This window comes from Budorcas taxicolor, chromosome 8 (assembly GCF_023091745.1).
Source record: "Budorcas taxicolor isolate Tak-1 chromosome 8, Takin1.1, whole genome shotgun sequence".
Classification (NCBI taxonomy): Eukaryota; Metazoa; Chordata; class Mammalia; order Artiodactyla; family Bovidae; genus Budorcas; species Budorcas taxicolor.
Window position 1 is genome coordinate 107,139,942 of NC_068917.1, and position 18,569 is coordinate 107,158,510.

The following is an 18,569-nucleotide window of genomic DNA, read 5'->3' on the forward strand; positions in this document are numbered from 1 at the left end:
AGCATGTGGGGGTCTTAGTTCCCCAACCAGAGATCAAACTTGTGTCCCCTGCTTGGGAAGCACAGTCCTAACCACCGGACTGCCAGACAATGCCCCCAAAATACTAATGTTTATATCTTTAAAAAATGGAGGAATGTGGGGAAGGAGATGGGAGGGAGGTTCAAAAGGAGGGGATATGTGTTTACCAATGGCTGATTCATGTTGAGGTTTGACGGGAAACAAAATTCTGTAAAGCAATTATCCTTCAACTAAAAAATAAATTTTAAAAAATGGAGGAATAAGACAAGGTGGTACCAGACCGACTTACAGTGGAATAAACTAGAAATTTAAGAAAGAAACCAGAATACATATGGAATTTTTGTACACGAGGATAAAGGAGTTATCACAAATGATTGGGCCAAAGGTGGTCTTTCGAATAAATGTCCGAAAAGATATGGGTCCATACCTAATATATATAATGAAGACTATGAAACGGAACAAGGATCTAGATGTAAGAAAGAAAGGCACGCAACGTGTAACAAACATGGATCAACTCCTCTATAAACTGAAGGCACCGGTAAGGGGGAGGGGAAAGGGGAGGTACACAGCCCTGTGACGTCACCAAAGACTTTAATTGGAGGCAGCTCCTCCCAAGTGGCTTTTTGGGGTCTGAAGTGACTCTTGCTGGCGGCGCAGCGTTGGCTCAGACGTCTTCTCCTCCTGGAAGGGAGTTTCCGAATCAGTCTTCATGGCCTCAGTGCACCGCCCTCTTACTCCTGGAAACTCTCCGCAGCTGCGCAGGCTCCAAGACCTGCGAAGGGGCTGCCGTCTAGAATGATCAGGGCCTCCCGATGAGGCATGGTTGGTACGGCCAGCGATCCTGGGAGTAGCGGCTGAGCCTTCCCTTGGGAAACCCTCTTTTGGAAGCTTGTGAATTTACATCTGAAAGGAGGAAGGGAAGAAGAACCCTGAGCGAAGCCTCTGCTTTGGGCCTGGATGGACTGTTTCCGTCACCACTATCCCCGGTCAGTATCAGATTCTGGAATAGTCTGTGAGTCATGTGCCGCCCCCATCCCCCGTCTGGGACGTGTTGGTACTCTTATCGGAGCATTCAGTGACAGCAGTTTGTCTTGTGAAATGCAGTGGCCTAGAAAATAGAACTGGGCCCATCCTGGTTCTGACATTACCACCACTCTGCTGAGCTTACGCACTCCAGTGTTCTTACCTGGAGAATCCCAGGGACGGTGGAACCTGATGGGCTGCTGTCTATGGGGTTGGACAGAGTCGGACACGACTGAAGCGACTTAGCAGCAGCAGTAGCTGCTGAGCTTTGGGAAAGCCCCTTCCCACTTGGGACTGAAGCCTCCTCTATACAATCAGAGATGGGTTTTTAAACTATGCACCATGGAGCCCTGTTCGGGGAGGGGAGCTAGTGGGGAACCCAGACACTCATGCCCAATTCAAGTATAGCAGGACCTCTCTGATTTTTTATAGAAATTGGACTTTGAGATTTTGGTTGCAAGGAGGGTTTAGCTGTTATGAAAAGTTTTTTTGTTTGTTTCAAATGTGGAATCTTGATATGTAATTGATGTCCTTTATAATTCTCTGTATTTTATTAAATGCATATAAATACATTACTCTGAGAAGGGGTTGGTAGCCTTTTCATTGTTGTTTTGACTGTGCCCTGTGGCATGTGCGTGGGATCTTAGTTTCCTGACCAGGGATCAAACCTGTGCCCCCTGCATTGGACATGCGGAGTCTTAACCACTAGACCGCCAGGGAAGTCCCTGTTGCGAATCCCTCTGAAGTGACTGGGCTGCAGGACCTTTACCTCTCAACAGCCAGCCGGATGGGGTGGTTGTGAGCTATGTGAGGTCTCCCGGGCACAGTGTCTGTGTGCATCAAGGGAGCCACATTTCTTCTTCCTGGATATGGCTACAGTCCAGGACTCAGAGGCATCCTCCTCTACCTGGAGACTCTCAATGCACAAGCATTTTTTGGTGTGTTTACCTGCCATGTATCTGGTTGAGTTTGGAGGAATTACTCTCATGTAGGCCCTGCCCTCCTGGAACTTACCATCTGGAGGCTGAAGCAGACATTAAGCGAACACTCACACACTGTACACATATAAGACAATGCCACGGGGACTTAGAAGGAAAGTATGGACATGTCTTCTTTCCTCTCGGGGCTCCTGCTCCTCATGTGATTCCCAGCTCAGAGGATCATACAGGCAGGTCTTTCCCCGGGCTCTGTCCGGTGTGTTCTAGAATGTGACTGCAGCATCCTAAAGGGAGGAGTCCCGCAGCTCCTGTCATCCCACTGAGCTCAGTATCAGACTCGGGTTTGGACATGAGGACAAGGCTCCCTACCCCAGAGGTTCCTGGTCAGCGTTAGGGCCCCAGTGTCGAACTCAGCATACTCACTGCTGCTGAAACAAGAAGTTGTCTTTTCTGAGGGGAGCGTGGCTTTCCCCAGACTCATGCAGGGTGCTGCGTCACTGTGCTTGAGGCTTTGTCTGTTGAGCTCATCCTTCTGCACACCTGGCAATGGTAATTCCACGTGGTCATGTGGGGTGCTCAGAGGAGGTCACGGAGGCCAAAGTGTTTTGCCATGAGCGCACACATGGACCAGCGGCGATGGTTGTGGAATGAGGTGTACCTGAATCAGCATCTCTAGTCTTCTAAGTTCTCCCCCCTTATAAGCAGGTACTAGATTCAAAATATGTATTTCTTTACAAGCATAAAGTTAGTACTTTTCCCCATTTATAAGTATAATTCATATACATTATACAAAAGCTTAGGAAATATTGAAGAATATGAAGTAGGAAAAAAATGCCCCAAACACCACTATCTTCAGATATGATCACAGTTCCAGGGTTTGCCTCTGGATGTTTTTACAGAGTTGGACCATAAAGAAGGCTGAGCACTGAAAAATTGATGCTTTCGAACTGTGGTCCTGGAGAAGACTCTTGAGAGTCCCTTGGACAGCAAGGAGATCAAACCAGTCAATTCTAAAGGACATAAGCCCTGAATATTCATTGGAAGGACTGATGCTGAAGGTGAAGCTCCAATACTTTGGCCACCTGATGCAAAGAGCTGACTCATTGGAGAAGACCCTGATGCTAGGAAAGCTTGAGGGCAGGAGGAGAGGAGGGCAACAGGGGATGAGATGGTTGGATGGCATCACCGACTGCATGGACATGAGTTTGAGCAAACTCTAGGAGATGGTGAAGGACAGGAAGCCTGGTGTGCTGCAGTTCGTGGGGTGGCAGAGTTGGACACAACTTAATGACTGAGCAACAACAATTTTTACATAGTCCATCACATCCTATATGTTATGCATGCTTTTACTTTTACGTATCATAAGCTGTTTTCTTACGTCACTGAGCTTTAAAAAAATGGTTGCATAATATTCTGTGGATAATTCAGGATTTATTTAACCAATATTCTATTTTTGGGTGTTTAGACCATTTTCAAATGTCTCTACCATAAACACCACTGTGATGAACATTGTATATAAGACTTTGTTTTTATATACTCCTAGATTCTTAGAAGTGTAACACAGTCTTGTCAACAGACCAAGCAGTGTTCTGTAATAAACAGCTCTGTTTTCTAGCTGCCTACCTTGAACAAATTGCTTCACCTCTCTCTGCCTCTGTTTTCAGAACTGCAAAAAATACATTCATTCTGGATAATCAGACCCACTTCTTAGAGTTACTATGGGAGTTAAATAAGATGACTATTGTTTAGGTTCTGAAACAGTAAGGGACTTACCTGAGCACAGCTGGGTTCCTGTGCCTAGACAGTGCCTTGCATCTAATAGCGGCTCAGTACTTATTACCATCTTGGAAAAAGGAGCTGACACTTTTAAGATTCTTGTTTTTTTTATCATGAAATTATTTGGTTCATCAAAATCCAATGGAATAAAATCCATGGAAAACCTTGAATGAAGTTTTTGGCCAATCCAGTATTCCCAGGGGAAATGTTTTGAAGGCTCCTAGGTATGGATTTCTGGCAAGATATGCCATGAGAATTTATTTCCTGCCATTGAACTGCCTTGTCTCCCAGTAAGACCATGCCACCACTCACCACTCAACTGTGTGTTAGTCCTAGCTTTGCCTGATCTTGACAATAATGCATTTTTTGGTCTGAAATTGCTGATTTTGACCCCCAGTCTTCTCCACTATGATCTTTTGGGATCATTAAGAAGGATATAATTACAAACTGAAGGGCAGGATGCCTTTTCTCTCTCTTCCCTCTTATACCTGATAGTCTTGGAAACCATATGTTCCATATCCCTTGGCTAAAGGTGAAAAATAATATGTAACAGACTTTGCACGAGCAAGAAATACACTTTTGTTTTGTAAACTATTGAGATTTAAAGGCATGTTTGTTGTAGCAGCAAAGCCTGTCTTCTCCTGACAAATACCTTATACTATAGTCTCCATTTGTTGACTTTTGCTGAGTTCCTACTCTGTGCAAGCCCTGTGCTTTTTGCTTCTATACATTCCCTCTTTTAACCCTCCCAGTGATTCTGAAAAGCAATAATACAGTATAAGTATCCCTGTTTTACAGGTAAGGACACAAGCTCAGAGTGAGAGGGTAATTGACTTGTCCATTTCTGTAGCAGAGCTGATTGAATTTAGCCTCAGCCCCAAAGGCAGGGCTCTTTTTGTTGATTTGTTTATTAAAAAAAAAAAACTGTTATAAAAAACTTTATAAAAAATTAAATTTATTTATTTTTAATTAAAGGATAATTGCTTTATAATATTCTGTTGGTTTCTGCCAAACATCAACATGAATCAGTCATAGGTATACCTAAGGCAGGGTCCTTAAGCACTATCTTTATAGTCTTTAGACAAGTGATTCTCAAACTATGATACACATTCAGGTTTCCCTGGGGTCATATTAAAATAATGGTTCTGACTTGGCAGGTCTGGAGTAGGGTCTAAAAATTCATTTCTAACAAACTCCCCGGTATGCTGATGTTGCTAGTCCAAGCATCCCACTGTAAGTATCAAGATTTTAAGCGCTATTGTTTATCAGTTTGGTTACTTAGCTGGTCAGTCTTCACCTCATTTTAGGTTGGCATTATTCACTCAAAAGCTGAAGGAAATCTGAGGGGATCTCAGCAGGAGGGGGATGAGCAATATGAGGTCTCCCGAGGCTGGGCAGGGCATTCTTGCCTGGTACCTACCATGCTTTGACAGCTGAAGCTCTTGGGTTTGATTGGGGATCTTGGAGTCATCTGCAGCATCGGGTTTCTCACAGCATTTGCAGCATACAGAGAAGATCTTCGAGGCCAGGTTTTGGTGAGCTGCTAATATGAAGAAAAGGAATGGGGACCCTTGGGTTCCAGGGCCTGAATTCCAGATACCCTGTTGGAAATTCACTGTGATGGGGAGGGCGGGGGGGGGGGGGGGTCATATAGGCTCCACCTCCCCCAAGGTATAATAGCCTTCTCCTTTTCCAAATCTTCTGTAGCTCCCCCATGGAGCTACAGTGGGGAGCATAGTGGTTCTCTTAAAGTAATTTTCCCTATTTTATACAGAATTTTCTTTACCCATGGAAAGGAGTTGAAGCCTCTATTCTTTCAGCTTTTCTTGCAGGGCTGCCTTATTGAATCAGCTGATCTTTGAGCCCAGTTCCTTGGGCAGGGCTTTTTCCTAAATAAACAGAAGACTGTGGGTGAAAAGTGCTCATGCTCCAGGTTGGACCTCACTGCAGCAAAATGCTGGGCCATGCAGAGATGCACAGAAACGTGTTTGCAGACCTGTATTCTATTCTGTTTCTAGGTGTGGGTTCCTTAACTTTCTAGAGCCTCACTTTTATCCTGTGGGAAATGGGAATCGCAGTGCCTGCTTTGCAAATGTAAAGGTTTAAACATACACAAAGTGACCTCTGTGGTGCTGGGTACTCAAAGTGCCTAGTCAGTGGTCATTCCCTTCATGTAGCTCATTGGCTACAAAACTATCTCTCGGTCCGGGTTGCAGGAGAACGTGGTGATGAAGCATACTCTTACCAACGTGCTGTGTGGCTTTGAGTAAGTCCCTGCTTCTCTGTCTTAGGCTCCTCACCAGTAATAAGAGGAAGTTAGGTTGCATGATCACTTCAAGCATCTTCCTATTTTGGACAGTCCAGAAAAAGGCCTTCTTTTAAAGTTCTTTCATTATGTACCAACTTTTCCAGGTTTCTGAATGCTTCCTGTTCTCCTTTACCTTTCAGTGGTAAAATCCCCCTGTAGAAAATTCTTCTCATGGTATTGGTTAGATGTCCCTCACAATACTCAATTCAGTAGATGAGTTGTCTCATTCGTAGGCATTTCTGTCTCACTTTCTCCACTGTGATACCAAACAAGCCACCCTGAATTATGGTAATAGCTTTCTATTAGTAAAGTGAAAGTGAAAGTTGCTCCGTTGTGTGACTCTTTGCAGCCCCATGGACAATACAGTCCAAGGAATTCTCCAGGCCAGAATACTGGAGTGGGTAGCCTTTCCCTTCTCCGGGGGATCTTCCTAATTCAGGGATCGAAGCCAGGTCTCCTGCAGTGGAGGCGGATTCTCTACCAGCTGAGTCACAACTGACTTCTTAATAATGAATACAAAAATCTTTAACTTCCTGCGCATAAGCTATTCAGTATGTTGATAGCACCCTTTATATATTGTGGCTAGATACGCTCAGCAGACGAAACACATACAGATGTCTCCACTATGTGGGATCCTTGGACCAAGAAGGGTACTTTCTGGACCCATGTAGACTCCGGTGTTCTTGCCTGGAGAATCTCAGGGATGGCGGAGCCTGGTGGACTGCCGTCTATGGGGTCGCACAGAGTCGGACACGACTGAAGCGACTTAGCAGCAGCAGCAGCAGCCTCAATCTCTGATAGTCCTTTGGATCTATTGCCAAGCGAGTTTTCTCTCATAATTTGAGCTGTGACATATTTCACTGACTCTTTAATGAATTTATTTTCTTAGGATTTATAAACAAATGGAAGTTATTATGAGGCAATCAGATCTTTTATTTTGGAGATGCATCATTTAGCAAATGCACTTGCCTTTAATACAGATTCTTCTGCTGCTTGCTGTAGTTTCAGTTCTCTTCATCTGCTTATATAAACTCTTGCTTCATGGGGGTTTTCTCTGTTCTAGATTACCTCATGTATGTGAGTGTAGAAGGCAGTGCTTCATAGGAGGGAATGAAGGCTTTAAGTCTAGCCAGCCACCCCCTCTCCCACCTCCCTGTCCCCCACCGCCCCACCAGGCAGCCCTGGGATCTAATGGTTGGATGTCTGTTAGACTGGTGGTCAGTTTGTAGGAAGGGAATTGCTAAAGTTTTGCCTTGGGTGTCTCCAAACTTTCATAGGCACATGTCTGTCTTGTTAAAGGGGCTTCCCTCGTGGCTCAGAGGTTAAAGCGTCTATGAGTGGTCACTTTTCTCAGGCTGTATTCTGGAGTTAGTGATTTCCAGGGCATAGGTCATATGAACTCTTTAAGGTTCTCCTTGGCCAAGAAATTAAAGACGCCATGCAAAGTATAAACTTTTGACTAACTGGCAATGGCACCCCATTCCAGTATGCTTGCCTGGAAAATCCCATGGGCGGAGGAGCCTGGTGGGCTGCAGTCCATGGGGTCGTGAAGAGTTGGACACGACTGAGGGACTTCACTTTCATTTTTCACTTTCATGCATTGGAGAAGGCAATGACAACCCACTCCAGTGTTCTTGCCTGGAGAATCTCAGGGACATGGGAGCCTGATGGGCTTCCGTCTATGGGGTCGCACAGAGTTGGACACAACTGAAGCGACTTAGCAGCAGCAGTGTATTCTTCGGGCTTCCCTAGTAGCTCAGCTGATAAAAGAATCTGCCTGCAATGCAGGAGACCTGGGTTCGATCCCTGGGTTGGGAAGATCCCCTGGAGGAGGGCATGGCAACAGACTCTAGTATTCTTGCCTTGAAAATCCCCATGGACAGAGGAGCCTGGCGGGCCACAGTCTATGGGGTTGCAGAGAGTCAGATACGACTGAGGACTAAGCAGAGCACAGTGTATTCCTTCCTGTTTCTCATGGTCTCGTCTATATGAAATTGCTGCCCCTTTCCAGAAAAACTCTTGCCTTGTATATATACTCTCATTCAGTGTACTCTGATGTGTTTATCTTAATGACAAAAATTTTGCTAGATGACTTAAAATGACAATGTCCATTATGCAAACTTTCAGTGTCAAAAATAATAGATTCAAGAGGCACAGTAGTAAAGAGAGAAGACAAAAACTCAAACATTCAATAGCAGGCTTCTTTGATTGATATACTCTGACCCCAGAAAAAAGAAAAAAAAAAAAGATCTTATTCCTTCTCAAACCTGAAACTTACTTCATCTCTCACTCTTCCTCCACAAGGCATTATCTTTGTGCACGTGTTAATCATTCAGTCGTGTCCGACTCTTTGCAACCCCATGGACCATTGCCTACCAGGCTCCTCTGTCCATGGAATTCTCCAGGCAAGAAGACGAGTGGGTTGCCATGCCTTCCTCCAGGGGATCTTCCTGACCCAGGAATCGAACCCAGGTCTGCTGTTTGGGCAGATTCTTTACTGTCTGAGCCACCAGGGGAGCCCAGGTTTATCTTTATCACCCACTTAAACTTCTCTTGTTCCTTTCCCTAACTGCCTACATAAACTTTATTTACGGGGCATTTCTATAGAAATGAACAGTCAACATTGCACAATATTCCTCTAAAACTCCTGTACAAGAAGGTGGGTCCATAGAGGTTGAATTTAAAATCTGATGAGAGCTGAGCTGAGGAGAAATATTTAGAATCATGCCAAATTTCAGAACAGAAAGTTGCAGTCCAATTCAGGGTTCTGTATTCGGTTACTATTGCCCTGAATTATCACACTTGTATCAATTAGTTCACTCAATTGTTAACCTTCAACATGGGGGAGGGAGAAAGCACTGGCGACCCACTCCAGTACTCTTGCCTGGAAAATCCCAGGGACGGAGGAGCCTGGTGGGCTGCAGTCCATGGGGTCGCTAAGAGTCAGACACGACTGAGCGACTTAGTAGCAGCAGCAGCAACATGGGGGAAAATGTTAAAAAGCAGCAGGATGGAAAAGATCAGAAGATTTAAACAACCCATCTATGCATAATGCTCCCCAGGTGCCACTAGTGGTAAAAAACTCGCCTGCCACTGCAGGAGACGTAAGAAATGCAGGTTCGATTGATGGGTTGGGAAAATCCCCTGAGGAAGGAAATGGCTACCCACTTCAGTATTCCTGCCTGGAGACTCCCATGGACAGAGGAGCCTGGTGGGCTATAGTTCATGAGGTCACAAAGAGTTGGACACAACTGAAGCAACTTAGCACACATGCATAATTCCGAAAAGAATCAAGGGCTTGAGAAGTGTAGAAACAGAAAATATACCACATAAAATTATTTCAGAAGCTATTAAAAAAAATAAAAACCTTTCTCTTAAGGGAAAGGTAGATTGGACAAAGATTGAGAATTGCAAACGAAAGCAAGATGAATCAACAGGAAACGGAATAAACTTCAGGATATTCTGGGGTAAACCAACAGCTTAAGGGAAACTTCTCTTCTTGCAAAGGACTTAGACCTGAAAATGTGGACTTAGAGACAATAAATTGGAATGAGAAATGTCAACTTTGATCTCCAGGTTATTTTCAAATAGTCCTAAAATATTAACTAGAAATCAAAATGACTTAAGACCTCCTAGATAAAACAGTTGGTTTCTGAAATAAAAATAGGACCAAAATTTCCTCTGTTCTTAGAGAATATGGATCCTATGGATGAAGATACTTGCATATACTTTGAGCAGAAAGACTATTAGAAGAACTCATGTTCCATTATGGCCAAAGGTCAAATGTCCAGACTTGTCTAGTGATGCCATTCTAAGGAGCTTTAGCACTCAACACCTGCTTGTTCTTCCTCTAAACTTTCAAAGCAAGTTGATGAAGGTGGACAATGATACTGCTTGACTGGTGACATGGTTTATTTCTTGTAGGAACGTCAGAGTCTTCAATACTAACTGCGACTAATTTTTTTTTTTTTGATGCCTACATGGACCTTTCCAAGTGTCCAGTTCCCTGGTAACCTCCGTGGACTTACACAGTGTTGGAAAGGAAAAAACGTCTTTATGGGGTTATCTATACCCTAGACTTTTGAGGACAGTGAGCCCTCCAAAGGCTGTGGACAACACAAAGTGCTCATTTTCCTTCACGTTCACTGACATAGTACAAAACAGCTCACATCCTAGGGCACAAACAACCAGTTGAAAATCCATAGCTCACAGGTTTGGATTGTCTTAGTCATCCATTGCCTCTTGTCCAGAGAGTTGAATACTTCTATGCGGCAACTGGCCCGACATATGGTTCTGCAGATAATTTAAGGATAGAAACAAGAAGACATCAGGCTGGTTGATGCTCAGACTGAACACCAGATCCCTGTAAGTGGAAAACTGGAACCGTGTCTTCAAGGAAAGTCAGCAACAGTGGTGAAGATCTGTACAATCCTCAAGATATCAATATCTCCTGCAATTTTGGTTTAGGGAGGGCCAAAAGGGGCGTTCCTACACTTCTGAGTGAAGACCAATTGCTCTGTAACCTTGGTAACAGATAATTACCAGGACCTGTTTAAACCCTTCAATCTGTTAATGAGCTTTTACCTCAATGACCATTCTCCTGAAAGTAACAGACAGTAGTTAACACCTTCATGGCTGATGGTCTGCCATCCCCAGGGACTGCTGCCTCTGAAATACCACCTGACCACAAACTCAGCGGCTTCACAAACCCTTAAAACACCAGCCATTAGCTTTGCTCAGAGATGTTGTCATAAAAGCGTAGATCTCCCTTGTGTAACTAAATTGAGATTTTGTTCCACACATTGAATGGAACAAAATGGAAATATCTTCTGCTAAAGCAGCTTATACATAACCAGTGTCTTGAGCATCTGTCTGTAGTAGCAGCTCAGCAGAAATTTTCAAATATAAATTTATCTGAATCTAGCACTGAAGGTTCTCATATTTGTACTCCCCAGCAGTTCACTGAAGAGACAGGTAGAACCACTTTCTCCTCTAAGTGTTTGTAACTAAGAGTTTTGAATTTTTGAACCCTCTTCAGAAATGGAGAGGCTCTTAGGGAGGGCAGTGTAGCAATTACAAGCACATATTTGGGGGTATAATTCGTAAGGACTCACTACTTATTAGTTAGGAAATTTTAAAGAATTTAACTCTCCTGAACCTCTGTTTTCATATTTGTAAGCTGGGAATGATAATAGTATCTACCCTTGAATGTGGTCTTGAGGATTAAATAGTGATGGGAAGTGCTTAGCACGGCTGTCTGGCACATTGGAAAGGCTCAGTAAGTGTAAAAGCTATGAAAATGTGGGCTTGATTTGGCTCGGTGGGCTGGGTGTGGTGTTTCTTGCACTGCCAATGCCCTCCTCTAGGTGGAAGCAGGAGCTAAAGAAAAGGGCCCTCAGGTTACCCACCCTGCCACCCCCGCCCCTCCCTGCTGTGAATGTCAGGTCTCCAGTGACCCTGGAGCACTTTGACCAGAACAGGAAAGATTGATGAGGTCACACTTCTGTGTGATGAGGAATACTTCTGGAGCTGGAGGAGCCCTGGGATGGGGGAGGGGGGTCAGTCTGGGACCCAGAGAGAGAAGCAGTGGGATTATGGTAAGAGAGATGGCCTCTGCTTCCTGGAGCAAAGTGAAAAGGCATGATGGAAATGATGTCCCTTTAGATAGAGAAAAAATACCCGTCCTGCTCTCAGATCTAACTCTTGAGCCTCACTCACCTGCAGCTGGCAGAGCAGAGATGGGGCTGTCTGTGATGTCACAGAGCCTGGGAACCAGGGAATGTTGGGCACAGAGGGGTTTGGGCTGATGGTCAGTGCAGGGAGGGCGAAGGGTGTCTGCTGATCCTCTCTCTAGTGGTCCTTCCCTCCATCCACAATGCCATGCTGTCCTTTGGGGCACTTGGGATGGAAGTCTTGGTGCCTCTTGTGAAAGCTTCCTGAGGATGGCTGGGCAGAAGGGGGCAAGTAGAGAACTGGATGCAGAAGGCCTGGGTCCAGGTTCTGTCTCACACCCAGCTGGGTGGTAACCTTAGGCGAATGCACTGTGCATCTCGGTTTTAAAATGGCAATAATAATAATTATTATTATTTAATTGGAAATTATAGTTTTAGGATTAAATGGGATCAGGTAAACATGTAACACAGTGCCTAGGTATAGTAAACATTCAAGAAATGGTTGTTAATGGTAGGTACAAAAATAAAGTGGCATTCTCTTCCCAATCTATCTTCTAGGAAAAGGCATATCTTATATTTGAGTCCTGAGAAAATCTCTCACCTTTGGGGGGCACTCTCAATTCCTTTATTTGGGACAACTAAACTCTATTTGGGGAAGCCAAATTAGGTTAAAATGTTCTCAATCAGTGCTATCTTTTGATGCTTCTGGAAGCCACCTGAAACAAAAGGAACAGAAAGGAGCAAAGATTCTGCCCATTTTTTGATGTCCTGGTGGAGGGGTGGCTAGAGGTTGCTGTGGGAGTGGGAGGTGCTCTAACCCACAGTATGTGATGGTGGGGGAAGCAGACTTTTAAACCTCATTTGTAAAGAAATCCTCCTAAGTGGTAATGTTGAGGGTTCTCAACTCTGGCTGTAAGTGAGATTCATCTGAGATATTTTTAAAATGTAGAAACACTCTGGGGCTTAATTCCAGATAGACTAGAATCCTGGTTGGGTGGGGGGAATGAAGCAGCTGGGTGGACCCTGGCATAAGTATTTTTAAAAAACTTTCCAGGTGATTCTCATATATAATCAAGACTTGAGAACTACTAAATTACATTGTGGGGATTGTTCATTATACATGTAAGTGCTGATTCTTGCAAAGGCTGCAGAAGTTTTAAAAATGTCAAGCTTGGGAATTCCTTGGTGATCAGGTAGTTAAGACACTGAGCTTTCATTTCAGGGGGTGTGGGTTCAGTCTCTAGCGGGGAACTAAGATCTCACCCGCTGTGCAGAGTGGCCAAAAGAACAATGCCACACCCAGTGCCCACTTTACAGGCCGATAAAATCACTATTTCTGGGCAATGGGAATTTTGGAAACTCCCCAGATAACTTCTCCCCACCACCCTTTAAAATTTGAGATACAATTGACATATAAGGTTGTATAAGTTTGAGATGTCGGAGAAGGCAATGGCACCCCACTCCAGTACTGTTGCATGGAAAATCCCATGGACGGAGGAGCCTGGTGGGCTGCAGTCCATGGGGTCGCTGGGAGTCGGACACGACTGAGCGACTTCATTTTCACTTTTCACTTTCATGCATTGGAGAAGGAAATGACAACCCACTCCAGTGTTCTTGCCTGGAGAATCTCAGGGACGGGGAGCCTGGTGGGCTGCCGTCTATGGGGTTGCACAGAGTTGGACACGACTGAAGCGACTTAGCAGCAGCAGCAGCAAGTTTGAGATGTACAACAGTGTTGGTTTGATATATTTATATACCACAATATGATTCCTAGGATAGTGTTAGCTAACACATTTATCACTTCACATAATTATTTCCTTTTCCTGTTGAGAACAATTAAGATGTAGCCTCTTACCAACCTTGAGATTTATAATATAGTATGACTTTTAAGTTGCAGCCAGCACTGAAACTACTGAACAAATTTTGGGATGATTTGGGAGAATGGCATTGAAACACGTAGAATATCATGTAAGAAACCAATCGCCAGTCTAGGTTTGACGCAGGATACAGGATGCTTGGGGCTGGTGCACTGGGATGACCCAGAGAGATGGTATAGGAGGGAGGTGGGAGGGGGGTTAAGGATTGGGAACACGTGTACACCTGTGGCGGATTCATGTTGATGTATGGCAAAACCAATACAATATTGTAAAGTAAAAAAAATAAATAAAATCTGAAAAAAAACCTAACTTTTGTTGATGCTTGTATAAATGTATCTTTTAGTTTTTCAAGGACAGTATTATTGATGGAGTTAAAGGATTCTTTTTAAAATAGCTTAGAAATGAAGACAGTATACTCTGGAAACCTCTGTTAGATGAAAATTTTATGAAAATTTTAAGGATACTAATGTTAGAGATATGTGAGAAGCATTTGAATGAAATCATTTCAGAAAATGGGAGAATGAAGATAGCAGTATTTCCAAGTTAATAGATTTTATATTATATGCCATTGTACACACACATCCTATATTGAATCCTTGTAATGAGTTGGGCAAAAATTTCATTTGGGTTTTTCCATAAGATGTTAAATAAATGCTTGGTTTTTTCACCCATAGCACTAAATGTTTATATATTCGAGTTGCCCAAAATACTTAAAAAAAATCTTTGCACGGATAAATTGGGAGATTGTCTTCTGTTTGGGATGGTTTATCATTCAAGAATATATGGTATGGTTGCTTCTTTCCTCTTGGATCTGAGGTAGGAGTCTAATCAGCAGGCTCCTGTACTACTTCCTGGTCCAGGTAGAGAATAATGAACTCTTGAACTAAGGCAATGACCTAAGATGAATGGGTGGATTTTGAATCTGATGATTCCAGAGGGTATGGGCTCTGGAGTTGGGCTGCCTGCATGAGAAACCTGCCACGGTAAATTTCTGTATGACCTTGATCAAGGTCATCTACCCCCTCATCCTCAGTTCCTTTACCTTGAAAATGGGAATTATAAGAGTGTTGATGTGAGGAGTACCTTAGACCAGGCATGGAATGTTGTAAGTATATAGTTGTTCCTCTGAATCTGAGGGGGGATTGTTTCCAGGACACCCAAGCATTCCAAATCTGAGGATGTGCAAGTCCCTATATAAAATGGTGTGCTGCTGCTGCTGCTAAGTTGCTTCAGTCATGTCCGACTCTGTGCGACCCCATAGACGGCAGCCCACCAGGCTCCCCCATCCCTGGGATTCTCCAGGCAAGAACACTGGAGTGGGTTGCCATTTCCTTCTCCAATGCGTGAAAATGAAAAGTGAAAGTGAAGTCGCTCAGTCATGTCTGACCCTCAGCGACCCCATGGACTGCAGCCTTCCAGGCTCCTCCATCTAAACACGTCCTTCTGTATCAGTTCAGTTCAGTTCAGTCGCTCAGTCGTGTCTGACTCTTTGGGACCCCATGAATCACAGCAGGCCAGGCCTCCCTGTCCATCACCATCTCCTGGAGTTCACTCAGACTCACGTCCATCGAGTCAGTGATGCCATCCAGCCATCTCATCTTGGGTCATCCCCTTCTCCTCCTGCCCCCAATCTCTCCCAGCATCAGAGTCTTTTCCAATGAGTCAACTCTTCGCATGAGGTGGCCAAAGTACTGGAGCTTCAGCTTTAGCATCATTCCTTCCAAAGAAATCCCAGGGTTGATCTCCTTCAGAATGGACTGGTTGGATCTCCTTGCAGTCCAAGGGACCCTCAAGAGTCTTCTCCAACAACACAGTTCAAACGCATCAATTCTTCGGCGCTCAGCCTTCTTCACAGTCCAAATCTCACATCCATACATGACCACAGGAAAAACCATAGCCTTGACTAGGCAGCTATGTCCTTCTGTACACTTTAAATCATTTCTAGATTACTTGTAATACCCAACACAAGGTAAATGCCACGTAAATAGTTGCTAACCAAATTCAAGTTTCGCTTTTTGGAACTTTTCAGATTTTTTTCCCTCTTTTTCTATTATGATTGCTTGAATCTGTGGATGTGAAACCCTTGGATATGGAAGGCCAACTGTAGTGCCTGGTAGAAAAGAAGCATTCAATAAACGTGGCCTGTTTTTATTATTATTGGGTATGGAGAGTGAAGGTTGAGTCTGGGCTGATGGTGTCACAGCTGTGGATGTAGAATTACAGAATTCAGGAAGGCTATATTTTGGATAAGGATAAATTTAGGTTTTAAAACAACTTTATTATGTGAGAGTTGGACTGTGAAGAAGGCTGAGTGCTGAAGAATTGATGCTTTTGAACTGTGGTGTTGGAGAAGACTCTTGAGAGTCCCTTGGACTGCAAGGAGATCCAACCAGTCCATTCTGATGGAGAATCAGCCCTGGGATTTCTTTGGAAGGAATGATGCTAAAGCTGAAGCTCCAGTACTTTGGCCACCTCATGCGAAGAGTTGACTCATTGAAAAGACTCTGATGCTGGGAGGGATTGGGGGCAGGAGGAGAAGAGGACGACAGAGGATGAGATGGCTGGATGGCATCACCGACTCAATGGACGTGAGTCTGAGTGAACTCTGGGAGTTGGTGATGGACAGGGAGGCCTGGCCTGCTGCGATTCATGGGGTCGCAAAAAGTCGGACTCGACTGAGCAGCTTAACTATTTTGAAATAATTACAAATTCACAGGAAGTTGCAAAGAAAAGAGCAGAGTTTCCATGAATCCTTTACTCAGACTTTCCTAATGTTAACATCTAGTATTACTAATGATATGAAAACCGGGAAATTAACATTGGCACAATCCACTAAGCTCAGTTGACGTTCATCAGTTTTGTATATATTCATATGTGTACGTATGTGTACAGCTGCATGCAATTTTATCACATACGGCTTCACGTAACTACCAGCACCACCAGGTTCCGTTGTGCTTCCTCTTTATAGACACGACGCTCCCTCTCCACCATCTCTAACTCCTGGAAACAACTGATCTGCGCCCCATTTCTAGAATTATGTCATTTCATGAGTTTTCACAAATGGAAACACAGAGTATGCATGTATCTTTGTTAGTTTTTTTTTCACTCAGCATAATTTCCTTGAGATTCATCTAAGTTTTAGCGTGTATCAACAGTTTATTCCTTTTCATTGCTGACTCATAATCCACAGTGTGAATGTGCCACAGTTTAGCCAGTCACCAACTGAGAAACATTTGAATGGCTTCTAGTTCTTGGCCATTACAAGTGAAACTACTGTCAACATTCATAAACTAGTTTCTGGGTGAAGATAAGGTTTTTTTACTTCTGTTGGGTAAAAGGCCAAGAGTAAAATTTCTGGATTGTATGGTAAATCCATTTTTAGTTTTACAAGAAAAGTGTCCAATTGTTACCAACTTTCCCAAGTTGGTCCCCAAACAAGGGTCCTCCTGCCTCCAATAGAATGAGACTGACTTGAGTTCAGAAGCAAAGGAAAGGTCCCTCTTGCCACCACACCTCAGACATGGTATATTGGATCTTAGTTCCCTGACCAGGGATCAAATGAGTGCTGGTGCCTCCTGCAGCAGAAGCATGGGCTTTTAGCCACCGAGCCACCAGGGAAGTCTGTGAAAGTTTTATTCTTTGATCAAAGAATGCCTGCACGTCCACTTCAGGGGGTGCAGGTCCCATCCCGATCAGGGAAGTAAAATCCTGCATGCCATGGTGGCCAAAAAATAAACAACAGCAGCAATAACAACAGCAGAGGTGCCAGCTCCCGCTCGGGAGTCCATGCTCTCTGGGTGCCCCGCCCCGCCCCGCCCCGCCCCGCCCCGCCCCGCCCCGCCCCGCCCCGCCCCACCCCCGCCCCGCCCCGCCCCGCCCCACCCCACCCCCGCCCCGCCCCGCCCCACCCCACCCCCGCCCTCACAGGCCATCAGCATGCGCTGCTTTGTAGGGAATCGCTGATCTGTGGGGGAGGGACCAGCACAGCTTTACTGCTCATGCTCCAGAGCGCGGTGCCAGGCACAGGCTCTCTGCGCACAGGCTCTCTGCGCACAGGCTCTCTGCGCACAGGCTCTCTGCGCACAGCCTTTCTGCGCACGGCCCACTGCCGCCATCTTGAATTGCAGTGCCGTCTGCAGTGCTTCTGCACGCGGCCCCGAGCTGCCGTGTTGGGTGCCGCGATGGTTTCTCACTAGGAACTCTGCTGTGAAGTGCCAGGTGGAGGCCTCTGTCAGTGGTAGCTTGTGAGAAAGTAAAGCTCCATGACGCACAAAGGAAAAGGAAAAAAGGTTAGATTTTATTTTGTTGCTGCTGCTAAGTCGCTTCAGTCGTGTCCAACTCCGTGCGACCCCACAGACGGCAGCCCACCAGGCGCCCCCGTCCCTGGATTGTCCAGGCAAAAACACTGGAGTGGGTTGCCATTTCCTTCTCCAGTGCATGAAAGTGAAAACTCAAAGGGAAGTGGCTACCCAGATTCTATTTTTATTTCTTGGGAATTGTGAATGGGCTTTGCTGGTGACCAAATGATTTTCCCGAGAGACTGTGTCAGTTTATATTTCTCGCTTCTTCTCCAGGTTTCCCCCCCCACCCCGACTGTTTTTAAATTTTAGCCATTCTAATAGGTGTGACCTGGTATCTCATTGTGATTTTAATGTTCATTTTCTTAATAGCTACTAATGTTGAACATCTTTTCACATGCTTGTTAGTCACCCACATATCCTCTTTAGTGAAATGTCTTTTCATGTTCTTTACCCACTTTGTGACTGGATTATTTTTAAAATTCAGCTTTCAAAGTGATGGCTTATTGAGATATAATTCACATGCTACAAAATTTGTACTTCTGTGATGTACAAGTCAGTAGTTTCAGTATGTTCAGAGAACTGTGCAACATTGTCTAATTTTCAATATTTGCATCACCCCAAAAGGAAACTCCATACCCATTTGCAGTCACTCTTCA

At 44.5% G+C, this 18,569-nt stretch overlaps 1 protein-coding gene across 1 annotated transcript; it reads right to left on the minus strand.

Annotated features, from left to right (window-relative positions):
- Positions 1 to 817: 817 nt before the first annotated feature.
- Positions 818 to 17,727, minus strand: TEX48 (testis expressed 48). The gene is made up of 5 exons (XM_052644568.1): positions 17,697 to 17,727; positions 17,526 to 17,576; positions 5,176 to 5,298; positions 2,397 to 2,519; positions 818 to 927 (listed from the first exon to the last, which is right to left on the minus strand). Exons 1-5 carry the CDS (start codon positions 17,725 to 17,727, stop codon positions 818 to 820), a joined length of 438 nt encoding a protein of 145 aa, XP_052500528.1.
- Positions 17,728 to 18,569: the final 842 nt, after the last annotated feature.